This window comes from Polyodon spathula, chromosome 13 (genome assembly GCF_017654505.1).
Source record: "Polyodon spathula isolate WHYD16114869_AA chromosome 13, ASM1765450v1, whole genome shotgun sequence".
Classification (NCBI taxonomy): Eukaryota; Metazoa; Chordata; class Actinopteri; order Acipenseriformes; family Polyodontidae; genus Polyodon; species Polyodon spathula.
Window position 1 is genome coordinate 10,398,066 of NC_054546.1, and position 15,372 is coordinate 10,413,437.

The following is a 15,372-nucleotide window of genomic DNA, read 5'->3' on the forward strand; positions in this document are numbered from 1 at the left end:
CTAAAAATTTTTAAGCATGTTTATACATATTTTTAAAAAAAATGTAACTTGCTATACAAATGTTTTACTACTGTTTCTTATCTTGTAGAAAAACAGAGACTTAAATGTGATGTCACCTACCTGGTTTCATGGAGTGTAATTAATCAAAAGATGTCTTATTACAGCATTGCACTGTTATCCAAGACCACTCCTTCATGACCTCTTACATCTAGGCTAAATAAATCTATGTTATTTGATGACTATAAAAATAAGTGACATTTGTGCATGACATTTTCTATACATTGAATTTACTTGCACTTTAAAATTTAGATTGAAAAAAATAAGTGTGTTTATCAGGATAGAAGGCAACCCTTGAACCCAATGCCATACTGTCATTTTTACCCATCTTCACTTCAGTGGGGTCTGGAGAGAACGCTGCTTAAAGGTCAAGTGTTGTCAAAAACAAGAATTTGTTTAATTTTGGAAACCACAGTAGAAACCTTTGGTAACAGCTCCTACTGAAATTCCCTTTGACATTTATGTATGGAAAATATTTCACAGGTTGGAGTCATCTAACCTGAAATACATACAAACTAATGGCACATGTGACTGACAATTCAATAGATAACACTATATTGTTTGTCAGCTGTCAACCATGGTCTGTCTCAAAAACAGTAGCACCCAACAATGCATACTGGTATGGTTTTTTTTGTTTGTTTGTTTTGATTTTTAAAACATAATAAACTACATTCAGAAATATAACCAAAACTGAATGCAAAAATCTTCATTTAAAAAAAATAAGTTTTGACACAAATTTGTAAACTTCAGTGTTCCAGTTCCATATGCACTGGCAGCATTATGTAAATAGTCAAGTTATGAGTGTTGGTACTCAAGCTGGCCATTGGTGAATAGATGCAGTTTAGCTTTTGTTTGTATAATTAACTTTGACAGTTTAGTAGCTAATTTTTATATATAAGTAAATAATTCAATAACAATTATGCTTTTATAAATATATTTTTTAATTGGAAGCAACTAGCATGATTATACAATGTCTACCTGTTGTTTCTGAGAAACAGTAAACTTACTTTAAGATATTAAAGGTTTAATTATTTATATCTTAAACAAAACATCATTAACACTTTTATTTTTCGATTTTCTTTGAGGCAAACAAATCTAGCCATTTCTGTTTGCTCAATTTTGACTAGTAGGCCTACCTGTCACAGTGTCATTTTCACCTGTGCCCTATGCTGTGATTTCCATTCACTGCCGGATGTACTGAATCTGTAAAGAGTACTGTAATCACAGGATATATGAACTTTAAATACCAATGTAAATCAATGGGGGAATGGGTTCCGCTAAATGGGTGTCAGTACTTAAAGACTTAAAATTATAGCTAATGTTCATTTGTTCCTGTAGTTAAAAATTAATTTAAAAAAATTATAATAAACTAGTAGCCAAATAATTTGATCATCTTAAATTACAGGTTGTCCATAATATGAGCACCACAGTGTGTTTCAAGAAGCAAGGCTTTAACAAAGCTAATTCTGACAACAATAGCTGGAAATGTGAGCTGGCTTTCATTATATTCACAAAAAAAAAAAAAAAAAAGACTGGATGTCAGTCTTTATAGTCAACAATGTTTGATACTGAGGAGACAATAAGATCTGGTGTAAGGAAGAGATAGGTGCTGGAAATGATACAAAGGGATGTAGATTGGTGTGTTGAAACGACTCACTATGCATCAGTTTTTTTTTTATTTCCAGTGCCTGCTTTGCCTCTGCAGGGGAGGCCAGTGCCTCTTGCTTGTTTTTGCACACTGTTTTGTTACGCTAATGAGGGCCATGCATGAGCCGTAGGCGATGATGCTGTGATATTAGTTATGACAGGGAGCTTGATCATAATTATCTTAACAAGGATAGGGTTAATTACAGTGGAAACTTAAAGTTCTTTCCATTTGAATCAGACAGAGCTGAATGCACTGTGATGTTTTGTCATTTTGATGTGACTTTGGAAATTGTAATGAAAATCTCTGGGCTGCACTGGGCTCCTCTGGGAGTGTGGTGCAAGCTTTGCAGTGAGGTAACTGAGATGGTACCTGTGGGTGAGATAATGGGCAGCTTTCAGGTCATTAGAGCTCTGGGAGAAAGCAGCATGCAGTCACAGCTCAATGATGCTTATTAGCATTCTAAAACAACAAGGGAAAACAACCACTATGCCTGCCATTATCCTTTTAATCTCATCGTCTCTCGGAAAAAGCACCGTGTTAATTCTATATTCTATACAAGCTTATATATTGAAAAATGCACAATCAACAAAAGCTTTCTTTCTACATCAGCATTAAAGACAATAAAACATGACCTAATAAAAGCTTAGTATGTAGGCAAGATGGTATTAATGTTAATCATCAACACCACCTATTAGATTTGATCCCTTCCCTCTCCCTTAGCTGTGAATTTAGCTGATTAAATCACCAAGTGCACACCACAGTGATGACATGAAATCAACAATTAATAAGCAACCCCCTGTGTAATGCAGCTCCCTTTTAACCGAGCAGCTAATAACATTACATGGCAAAAAATATCAAAATTAGACAGATGTAAGGGGATTTGGGCACCATTTTATTTGCTTGCTTGAGAAGTGGGTATTATTATACTCTGTCTCAGCTTCAGAGAGAAAAGCAGTTTCAATAGGCAACTCCCTCTAGTGTTCTGAGGCCTTTGTCCCACTTCATGCCTTGTCATTTTGCTTTATGCCTTCCCTGAAGCGTTTTTGGATTTGCGCTTTCTTCTCAGTGCCAGTTGCCAACCATTTGCTGATTCTCATGATGAGTATTATATTTACATAACATAACTCAAGGACAATGTGTATTATGATGGTGATATTGACCAGAGCATAGGCTGCATTTATTCACAAAGGCCCTATTAGTATCCTGTAAGACGCATTTGAATACAGGGGCGGTAACTTTTTCCATTTATAAAAAATATGTAATGAAAGGTTTAATTATAGCAGCATTCAGTAATGAAATCTTTGAAATCAAAATCAATATGAATGTCTTCACTGAATCTCTTTTCATTAAGGGTAATATTTAGTTTATAGCAACAGAAACACAGTGTATATATGTTTGAGTGTGTGTGTGTGTGTCTATATATATATATATATATATATATATATATATATATATATATATATATATATATATATACATGTTGAATGGTCTCTCTCTTTGGCAGACCTAGATAAGATGCCTTTCACTACAAACTGTCATAACACATAGTGTTCAGCATTTTTCTAAACAAAGTAATCTAGGGGTGGAGTAGGGTTTCAGCCAGATTTAAACAAAACAGGACCCTTCATTTTCAAGGGGGCTGACAGTTTTAAATGTTAATTAACTCAATGCAGATGCATCAGTGCTGGGTGTCAACCACTGCAGTGTGGGGGACTAATAACAAACACTCTTGCTTTGTGCATCTTCTACAGCTTGAACTTTAGAACGACCCCACTGTTGCATTGACAGAGACACTTGATCATTATTATGCAGTGGGAGCAATATGAGAGCGAGAGAATCAAGGGTTGCTTTAATATATTTAAAAACAAATTTAGAACGATATTATAAAAGTCTATTTCCAAATCTCATGGGACCTATTGTAGAAGTCCTTAAAGTTATATCCATTACTTTTTAGAGGAATATTATTATCCTACACCAAAATGATGGATAACACCTTAAATGTGTGTCCAGGGAGTGAAGGTGAACTGTGACAGAGTTATTTATCTTGGGAACTGAGGTTAGGGTCAGACGAAGCTAGGCGCCTCAAGGCACAAGACATTGACAAATTCATCCTGCACACCCCATTTCTGAAGCCTTTTGTTTTGGATCCTGGCTACTCACTAAGTGACCCCCATCTTTCATCCTGCCAGTGTGTGAAGGATGTGATGCCATGCCAGCGATCTCACTGCTACTAATTCTTGTCATTCACCCTTTTGACGAGCCCAAACCAAAACTATTCCAGCTCCTGAAAGGGATGGCTGAAATATTTATTTCTGCACATAATAGCCGTCCTGATTTAGTGGCATATCATTTTTCCTGTTGCCTTATCATTGCAGGTCACTGGAGGGACTAAAAGCATTCAGCTGCCTTGAAGAGCTGATTGTGGACAACAATCTCCTTGGAAATGATCTCCTGTTACCCAGGTTACCACACCTCCATACCCTAACACTCAATAAGAACCAGATATCCTTTCAAAAGATGCTCAAATGCCTTTTATCGTGTCTCACATAATGTATACTTTTATATACATTTGCATTCAGTGTAAACAAGCATGTTATTTTTAATGTGTATGTACATTTCATTTTTGTTTTTAAAGTTGAAGATCGGTAATACCAACATTTGTTAGTCTGAAGAAACTTGTTTTTGTAGTATAGGAATCTTTTTTTATCTTTTAAACTAAATATATATATATACAGCATAGATTTTCTTATGCTGGAAGACGACAAGGTTTTGTGACAGGGTGACCTCTAGTGGAGTAATGAATATGGTAAAATGGTAATGTTATTCTACTGCCATAAACTAAAGATTATAAAATCATTGCTAAGTTAATGTCAAGATCTTCATATGCATTCAAATTCAGATTTTTTTTTTTTGTGTGTAAATAGAAGTGCATTGGTCTTTCTGTAAGTAAAGTATTTTATTCAAAGCAGTGGTGATACATTTAATTGGCATTACAGTTGGTAAAATACATGTTGATAACTTTGACATATGAACACTGAGAAAAACACAGCTGGTTAAATGTACTTTCCTACATTAACACTACAACTACCAGACCTACTTGGAAATAATAACACCTAGCATTCTTATTGAAGTTAGGTGGAAGAGATTACTGGCCAGCATAAGGACATAATATATATATATATATATATATATATATATATATATTATTTTTATATATATTATGTTATATATATATATATATTTTTTTTTTGTGTTTTTCAAATATAAGTAGGTTTATAACAAAAAGTTTTGGGATGTGACCAATTAAAAATTAAAAAAATGTTAGAGTAATGTTTAAAGTCTAACACCAACAACTATGAAGTTAATACCACAGCCTCAAAACTGAATGTAGTTCTGCAGTGGCCTGCACATGCTAATGGGCTAATTATTTATGTCTTACAGTGGCACAAAGATATTTATATTCAAGTGGTGCATTAGTGCTATTGTATTTTGACACTTTAGGCTCATTTTCCAATGAAGTGACTGTGTTAGTGATGAATGTGCTGTGAAGTAGCTGTTTGTTTCCAGGTTGGAAAAGTTTCATGGCTCCAGCAATCGCTAACCATTTTACCACACGGCATCAATCATCTTGTCAGTATTTTAATGTTCTGCACCAAACCATCTAGGAAATGAAGAAAGAAACAAGGGACAAACAGCTGAATTCGTTCAGCCTCTGCCAAAAACTGTGACTTAAATTTACCCCGTTTGCTGTCTCCACAGTAACTTTGACAGGCTTCTGAGTGCCATGGTAAATTTGATTGTCACTTATACGAAGTGTGCTTTATACCAATGGCAGTTCTTCTATAAATGTTATTTTAATTAAAGGCATTGAATCCTTAACCCTCACCCGCGACACATAACAGATATAGAAAGTCTGTTGGACCATGTGGCTGAAGTGGCACCTTCCCTGGAGTACCTCAGCCTACTGGGTAATGAAGCCTGTCCCAATGAACTTGTCAGTCTGGATAAGGATGAGGATGACTACCAAAGATACAGGTTAGTTAAACAGTAGCGTTCACATTACACTGTAAGGAAGGGTAGACAAATAATCCAAGTAAATTATTGTGGCTATCCCTTATGTTGTTGTTAGTTTATTCTTCAGAAGTAAAGGGAACGATTCTATAGAATGGAAAATGTCAGCAAGGCCTGGCCTGTCAATGACCTCCTGAATTCCAAAGATTTTGAAAAATGTTTCTGGCTCTTTGTCAATTTATATATTTTTACCCGAAATATAATATTCTTTCAGATACGGTACCATATACATTCTTGAACTATGCATTATATCTTATCTAAAGTAGTATTATGTACACTATAAGTGCTTTCTTGGAGCTCCTTTTTTTCAAAATAGGCATCATAGCATCCATTACTAGGTTCTGAATCATATTTTATAAATTGTTTGCACATCTGAATTATCACAACAGAATGCTAAATGTTAAAAATGATTTAAAGAGAATGCTGCTATATAGTTTGCAAAAAAGTTGCTGCTGCTGCCACAGTCCCATTTTTTGTCACATTTCTCACCCACAAACCTTTTAAACAAATGATCTTCCTGCCGTTTACATTTTTTTTTCCCCTGTAAAGTGCATTTTCTGACAATATGGGCCCTATTAATCATTGACCACAAAGAGAAGTACCTTAAAAAAGCCATTCATTGGCAAGAGCCCATGGTTCATTTAATGCTGAGTAAAGACATTCTTGATTGTCATTTTATTTGGTAATGTTATATAATATTTATAATGTGTCACAAAGCACTACATCAAAATGAGCATGACTGTTGTTTCATTTTAGTGTAAATGTTTTATTTGACAAGATTAGGCCAGCTGCAGGTCATTGCTGGAATGTTTAAAAATGTGCATCAGATTGAAAATAGTTGGTTATGACTTATTTTGTTATACATGTCATTTTTTTCTTTTTGTTTTTTAAATACAAGAAGTGGGTTTATACCAAAAAGGTTTTACCTCACAGCATCCATCATCTTGTCAGTTTTTTAATGTTTTGCACCAAACCATCTAGGAAATGAAGAAAGAAACATGGGACAAAAAACAGCTGAATTCGTTCAGCCTCTGCCAAAAACTGACTTAAATTTACCCCGTTTGCTGTCTCCACAGTAACTTTGACAGGCTTCTGAGTGCCGTGGTAAATTTGATTGTAACTTATACGAAGTATGCTTTATACCAATGGCAGTTCCTCTATAAATGTTATTTTGATTAAAGGCATTGAATGCTTAACCCTGACCTGTGACACATAACAGATATAGAAAGTCTGTTGGACCATGTGGCTGAAGTGGCACCTTCCCTGGAGTACTTCTGCCTACTGGGTAACGAAGCCTGTCCCAATGAACATGTCAGTCTGGTGTTTTGTGTGTTTTCTCAAAAATTCCTTCATAAATTTTACTCCGACTTGCCGTTGAATACGGAAATTTAGGACTATTGCATGTAAATACTGTCGCACCTAACCTACCAACACAAAGTCATGCAGTCTCTCAAATCAGAGAACGTTCCAGATATCAGAGTAGTATAATGTGGGTTATAGCTCTTATTAGTTTACTATAAATAATGAACACTGTATTATTTAAACTGAATTTCTGTGAAACCAGTCAGGGGTGCTTTGCAGTTCAGACAGTATTACTGTAGATAAAGTAGCTGGTGTCCTGTCTGACAGCAGTCCCCTGTCTTCAAAAATTATTTACCTGCAAGCAACATTCCAGATATTACCTGCTGACAGTTGCAATGTATCTTTGCCCCTTGTTTTCCTTTACCCCCATAACAAAGTGATTGAACCATTAATATCTCCAAAGGGCTGACAGAGGCATGTCATCTGGACTAACCAAGTGATATCAGGTTATCTATAGAAGGTGACCTCTTTGCGTTACTATCAAGCCCGGCTTATGTCCTAAGCTATTTTCAAATTCTAGGTTTAGAAATGCCTTCATCTGTGATAACCTATGTGACTAAGATATACATCAAGGCCCAGAGGTCTGCCTACAAATTGCTACGGATTAAGTCGGTATTGGTTGGAATGAGAATGTGCATGTATCCCTTAGAAAGGATCGTACTTGCTTTACTGCAAGAAATGTACTAGAATGTACGAAACGGAAGGAAAACATGTTTGACAAAAACATCTTTCTTTTGTCTATCAATGTATGTTCCAACCTCAGAGTCTTTATCATAGAATGATAGAGCGTTCAGAATGTTGTAATTCCAAAATTCTTTGAAATATATATATATATATATATATATATATATATATATATATATATATATATATTTTGTAGGTTGAACACCATCATTGATATAAATCTGGTCACATTAAGATTGGTGGGTGTTTGCTAACATCCCTCAAATGAGAGTGGTATTATTTTATTAATTCCAAAAGGGTTACTAGATATTTGAGCATTGTCTCATTTATTTATTGTTGTATCCCCTTGTATTATGCCCTGGAGGGTGCTTTGTTTCTGTTCACAAAAACATCCATGTGATTGTTTTGAAGAATGTCACGTTTTTCAATACATACTGTACAACATAATGTTATTTTTCTGAAGGATACTGTTCATTCTGTTTTTCTCGATTGGCCACACTTTTTATTTAACATCTCAACCAAGTAAATATGACTATTATTCTCAAGTTTTGTGGTTGTCTGTCATAGAGGCTTGGTTTCACAACCTGTGATCTTTCCAGTGATGAAAACTCATCATCTTCATCATCACCACCACAAATGTGTCTTTCACTGCTGCCTAAAGTATTTGTTGATTCTCTTTGTGTGATGCTTTCTGCACCTCTGTATCCATCTGTTCACACCCTTTACTTAGGTGGCATCTTTACTTCTTTGACTTTCAATCTTGACATGCTGGTTCCTCCAGTTCGGCCTTCGCCTGAAATAATCTGTTGTCATCAGTGTGTTTCTACCATTTTCTTTTGACAAATTTCCTTTTTCTTTGAATGAAAGACAGGGCACATCTATAAACCCTATACTTTTATAATATCTTCACTAAGTTATTATTAAAAAAGGCAGATTTTCTAAATAACCATCCTACATAAACTAGAGAAACAAAACTTAGTATTATTCACATATTATTATTCACATTGTCCTACCACATTCATACTCACAACACATACTGGGGTCTATTTTAATGATCTCATCATCGATGGATCTAAATAATGTCTACGTCAATCTTGCTGGTGCTTTTTACATTACTAAATACCCTACAGTAAAAGTGACTTGTCTTTTGCTGGTTTGTTTTCTGTATCGTGGAACACTTTTTCTTATCTCCATTGATCTCCATTCTGGAAAGGTCTCACCTCTTTTCCGTGCTTTTTTTTTTTGTTGGGAAATTTATCTGTGACACGTTTCCCCAGGTATTTTGTGCTCCACAAGCTGACCAACCTGAAATTCCTGGATACTCGGAAGGTGAGCAAAAGAGAGCATGAAGAAGCTAAAGCCAGGGGTGCCTTTATGAAAGTGGTGAAACCAAAGACTGATACGGTAAGGGTCCTTTTAGGAGACGGGCTGGCAGCTTTTTGCTTTAAAAATGCATTTTCTGATTTTAAAATGTATTCTTGTTTAGAATCACTTTGTATAACATTTTATATGTCAGTTTATACTACATTTTAGAACTCAGAAGTTCAAAGCACTGATGGCCTCAGAAAGGCTGTCAAACCTGTCATATCTCTAAGTTCAGCTCAGTAAGCCAGATTGTAACATTTGACCTGTCCCCCTGCAAACCTCTGCCACTGATAGAAACACACCAGTAAGAAATACGACTGATTGCAGGGCTTTGGCTTACCAAACTGAACTTCGAGGTAAAATGCGTTGAAGACGCAGTGGTCCGTTAAATGTTAAATTTTTTATTTAAAAAAATCACAGTGATGGGATTACTAAAACAGAAAATTATATACATGTAATCTAAGTAGAAAAATATATTAGTTAAGATACATGCTATATGTCATACCTATACCAGGTTGCTTTTTTAAGATATACAGTTTGTATATTTGACTTATTTCAGAAGTTTAACACAGTACATTGTAAATCAGTTGCATTGATGTATCAGATTAATAGGCATATCAATAATAAGCACATCCTTAAGGTACATAAAAAAAAACAAAAAACTGCAAAACCTCCTTATTTTTTCCATGCCACATTTCTTTGGAAGTGTAGTAATGTCACAGCAGAGCAGTTTCTATAATCTAGTCCATCTGTTTTCCTCTCACTGTACGTTGTTTATATATTTCTTACTGTCAAAAGCCTTTACAAATCCCCAATACCCAGTCTGATGAAGAAGTACTCTTGTAATGCTTGATCACCACATAAGGGAGTTTCTGTTTAATGACCAGATTCTGACCTCATTTCATATGCATAAGCCTAGATCAAAGTTGACAGTTCCTGTCCAGTCAGGGTTGTGTTGTTGAACTTGACAGCCCTTCACATCGGAACGACAGCTCATGTACACGACAGTCAAAATTGCTTAATTATATTCTGGCTTTGTAATTATTCTTCTCTGCTTGTTCTAAAGTGCACACGCATTCATCTTTACATGTAATCTGTTAGATTTGCTCTATATTCAGACTCAGCTTTCTTATCTTACAAACAAGCAGTTCAAGGATGGAAAGGTCATTGTTATGCTGTTAACATGTTCAGAAATCCTGCTTGTAATAAATACCTGAAGTATAAATGTAACATTTCAATACAGACTGAATAGTTATTGCAATTCATACTGTTTTAAAGTTCAAAGTATCAGACATAACATTATAACAACATCTTTCTAGTAGGGAGGCTGGTACATCCACAAAGATTTTGTTTATTTAAATATTTATTTTTAATATTTTATTCATAGGATAACCCTCTGAGATGTAGTGTCTCGTTTAAAGAGGTGGTCTGCCCAGGATGTATGTCTGGTATATATCATCAAAGCTTTCAGTAATCCCTTTTAAAATATTAATTTAGCTGATTAAATATTCTTCTTTGTTCATATTTTCTGCATTTTATTTTGAAATTTTTTTATCTTACTATTTTAAGGAGACCCTTTTTCTCAAGAATTCAGGTTTTCCAGCAAACCACAGAAAAGGAAAGATTTTGTAATTGTAGTATAATATAACTGATTAAATGTTAGTTCACACACTACTTATCTTGTTAGATGAAGTAGCTTGTTCTCAAGAATAAAAACTAAGAATAACTGTTTGGCAGTTTTGGGAGTGAATGCAATACTTTTTAGGAGTACTGTAGAATGAATTAATGTGTCTTAAAACAAAATACACAAGTTATTACTATGAATTATGTATTTACCAAAAACAAACAAACAAACAAACAAAAAAAAAAAACTAACAACCAATTTTCAGCAGTGGAAAACTAATTGTTCTAATGTTTTTAATTCTACAGCAACATTATATTCAATAAAACCATGACTATGCTTAGAAAAATGGAAAATAACAAACAAGATGTTGACAACAAAATATAGCTGTGTTTTGGCTATGTAATATGTATTTTTTTTAAAAAAGCAATACATTTTTAGTGACTTATAATTATCTTGAAAACATACAGCTGAAATATGACTTTGTCTTACTATTTTGACAGGCAAAACTTTTTTGTGTGTGTGATTTAGGGCTAGATTTTTGGGTACAACGCACACAATCAATTTAAAAACCATAAAACACTGTGAGAGACATGGAGGCATATTGTGAAACTAATCGGCTCATACCCTTGATATGACAGGGAAACAATAACATTTTGTGATACAATTATTTTGAAGGCTTTACATATAAAATTCAGTAGAAACAGTGTGTCATTTTGCTGTCTTTTAAAAAATGAGTCAAACTGGATATGATATGCATTTCAAGTATACTGGTAAACAATGATGTACAGCTCAAAAGATTAAAACAAAGAGCAAAAATATTCATGGAGCTTCCATTTTACATTTTTGTCTTACTGAACAGACCCCCCCCCAAAAAAAAAAAAAAAACCCTGGGATACAATTACACTTATAATTTCACACAAGTCACACAAATTATGGAACTAGATAATGTAGCTTTTCCTTGTGTTGTGGCTTTCATGATTACTTATACACAGTGTTCCACCATCGTATTACTAAAAAATATGACTCCTGGTTGGTTTATTATTTACTACATTATTCTATGTTATAACTCTTAAATGTGCTCTGTTTAATCAGAAGCAATATGTTTTTAGCTCTACATTGTCCTTACGAGGTTGTTTCAGATACAGCTATATAAGCCCCTCCATCCCTGAATCCTTTTTTGCCACTCAATAACACTATCAAATGATCAAGAATTACACCAGCTACTACCTACTGCTGTTATAGCTTCTGTTTAAAAATGGGGAAAAAGGCGATTATATGTAAAATATATTTAAAAACAGCATGAGGTACAATATTTAGAAGAATGGATGTCTGCTTAAAAAACTAACAGTAAATATAAATTCTTAAAACACTGCAGTGTTATAAACTAACAACAACAAAAAAAAACACCCTTGATATAATTGTTAAAAATATCTTATGAAAAAATCAGAATAAGCAAAGCTTTATTCTGATTATTTTACAGATTAAAAGCACAGGCATACTTCGGCGTAGAGTCAAATGGCCCACTTGTGCTCAGCAGGGCTGCCTGTACTGTCACGGAAGCATTTACATACCCTTTATTTTGAGTCTGATGAGACCTGATATGGCAGCCATAACAAGCTCTGTGGGACATGTGTACTGTTTGTCTTTAATTGCCTTCATCATCATCCCAATTGTCTGCTGACCAATAGAGCAGGTCAGCAATTAATGGAGACTATAGTTAAACTTACACAGACTATGGGCACCTGAGATGATGGCATAATTAGATATTTGTGTTTGCTTTCATGTTTTGTTCAGTAGGGTGTCTTGTATTAAAAGACAGGGTGCCATTAATAATGTTACAACACACTATAATTAGTGTCTCCCTTGTTTCTTTTGCCAAGTTTCTTGTAAAAATGACAACATTTGTAATTGATTAAAACATTTTTTTTATTATTCTGTGGAGTTAATCTAAGTATTCCTGAAATACCACAATAACTTAGAATCATTAAGCCTCAGACTTAATTTAAAAGATAAGTAGGACGGATTTGACAGTTTTATGATACCAAAATGTTTTCTTTAAACAGTTGGAGCCCAAAACACAACTCATTCTCATTATGTACTCTGATGGACTGATGTTAATGCCAAAACATCTCTCTTGCAGAGAAATTAAAAAATAATATGTTATGAAAGTGAATGTGATTGGTTATACTATTGGTTAAAAAAAACTTGGGAAGCCTCAGGAGTCCTGTCAGAATTGAGTGTGACCACAATTTAAGCTGCTACTTTCAAACATGGCATTTAATATATGTACCACACTTCGGAGGAACATATGTCTTTGATAAAGCAGCAGTAAGCTTTAATACAATAGGAATGTCAGAAGTTTTTAAAATGCCTAACCTTTCCTGTGGTTACAAAATGTTAACCAGTGAGTTAGTCTATCTACCCTAAAACACGAATGTAAAAATCAAGTCTCTTGTTAATATAGCAAGACATTTGGCTGAAAGTCTAGCGCTATGTAATGTTTTTTTTTTTTTTTTTTTTTTTTTTTTTACTTAAATGTATTAGATAAAGTGTATTACCTGTAGGGATTATTAATTAGTGATTTGGTGGTAGAAAGAAAAACACTATATAACTAGTGGATTGGTTTATTTTTTAGTTCAACTAGGTCCCTGATGCTCCATGCAACTGGGTTTTGTTTAAGCTGGTGACCTGTGGCTCGGCAGCCCTTTGCTGAAAGTGTAGGCGCTTTCACTTCTGGTTCACAGTACTGCGTGGCTGGTTGAGACCTCAAAGAGCAGTGGCGTGGGGGGAAACCAAAATTGGTGCAAGAAAATATAAATTTTGTGCACACCAGGTTTTAATAGAAATCGCTATGGATGTCATTAAAACATTAGAACACATTGCTGTAAAATAAATAAATAACAAAAAATATAAAAATGACTTTGAAATGATTTTCTAGGAATGGTTGGAATTCTAACAAAAAGAGCTGGCTGAGGATACATCTTTACCTTGGGTGCTACAGCAGCTACACCTCTGGAGGACTGCAGTATAGGCCTATAGTTGGAGTTGATATTCATGTCTAGCATCCCTGATCATGTTGCAGAGCTTACCCAAGAGGCAGTGTGCTGCTGATACAGTAAACGTCTTTTATTCATTAATTGTAAACCACAGAGTGTACCATTCACACAGTATAGTGATGTAACAAGCTGAGTTAATAACATATTCCGAGAACTACAGATGCTTGATTCAACTCTTTTCACTCGGCCCACCCTTCCCTAGTGCTACTAGTGCCACGAGTCGTGATAATAAAGCAGTTTTTTTTGTTTAGTTTTCTTGTCTTGGGCTGATATATAGGTTCATTTACATGTCAATGCTTACACAGTCTGCCATTTAGGTGCTAATCCAACTAATCCTATTTTACCTTTTACGATATAATTGACTCTTTCACAGTCCGAAAATTGAAAAAGTACACAGCAATATATTATATAGAGCTATATTATATATACTATATATATATGATATATATATATATATATATAGTTTATAGTCAGAAATCATAGAAAGTAATTCCACATATTTACCTATATGTGCCTCCCTTTTTTAACAATCTCCAATTTTTTGGAGAAAGTTCTTCCTGAAAATTGATTCCTAACGAAATCAGCTACGATGTCTCTGTTGTCTGATGACATTTTTTTTTTATACATTTCAGAAGAAACGGGTATGTGCATATACTTGTGTACAGGTTTACATTGTTTCTAATACTACATAAAAAGAAAATATAACACTACTTCCGGTATGATGGCTGCATTGTACTCATTTTTGCGAGTCTGGCTATCAAACGCTGTCAGAATATTTAATTCATATATTTGGGAAAAGTAAAAAACGGACACACACATACCATTTACCATGGAGGAGTAATTAACATTTTAAATGCAAAATGGGTCAAACTGACCCGCATGGCGGTTCTAGTGTTCTAGTAATTTTCCACTAGCCTGAAAACAGATTATTCTACCTGTAGTGTTTTTTTAAAGAACTTGCTAGTTTGAGAGTTTTAAAAAAAACTTGATATACTTTCAGATATCTACTTGCAACGTTCATATCTACTTGAGAATTATGGGTTCCCTGCAGCATCCAGAAAATTATTAACAGTGTTTTGCACAGCTCAGTATGAATGTGCCTTAGTGTGTGTGCCAAATAATTCTATATAATAAATCATTCTTGCTGTAAAAGCACAAATACCTTATTGTTCTCAATAGAGGAACTCCAACCTCTAAATCAAATACAGCAAAAGTACTTCACTCGCAAGTGAATCATAGTTTCATATTTTTGTCACTGTTTAGCTTATTAAGATGTTTTTATGTGTTTAGTAAGTACTTCTGTTGGCTTCAAAGGCGGACATACTTGCAGCCACAAAAAGCAAGGTATAAAATTAGGCTTTCAATCTGTCTGTTTTTCTGTCTTTTATGCTCTGGCTGTCACAAGCGAAGTAAGTTATGGAGGTCATTGTCACACATGTAAACTAAGTGACCTGCTGCAGAGTATCTCAAGCCCATCATAATACCTGTGCCTTGCCTGCCTGGCT

General features: G+C 34.5%; 1 protein-coding gene across 1 annotated transcript in view; it reads left to right on the forward strand.

Annotated features, from left to right (window-relative positions):
• Nucleotides 1–15,372, forward strand: part of LOC121325609 (leucine-rich melanocyte differentiation-associated protein-like) — a 309,297-nt gene that overhangs the window by 195,080 nt on the left and 98,845 nt on the right. The window contains exons 3-5 of the mRNA XM_041268416.1: nucleotides 4,081–4,207; nucleotides 5,601–5,740; nucleotides 9,100–9,226. Of these exons, the coding sequence (XP_041124350.1) occupies nucleotides 4,081–4,207; nucleotides 5,601–5,740; nucleotides 9,100–9,226 (394 nt within the window). The remainder of the gene's footprint in view (nucleotides 1–4,080; nucleotides 4,208–5,600; nucleotides 5,741–9,099; nucleotides 9,227–15,372) is intronic.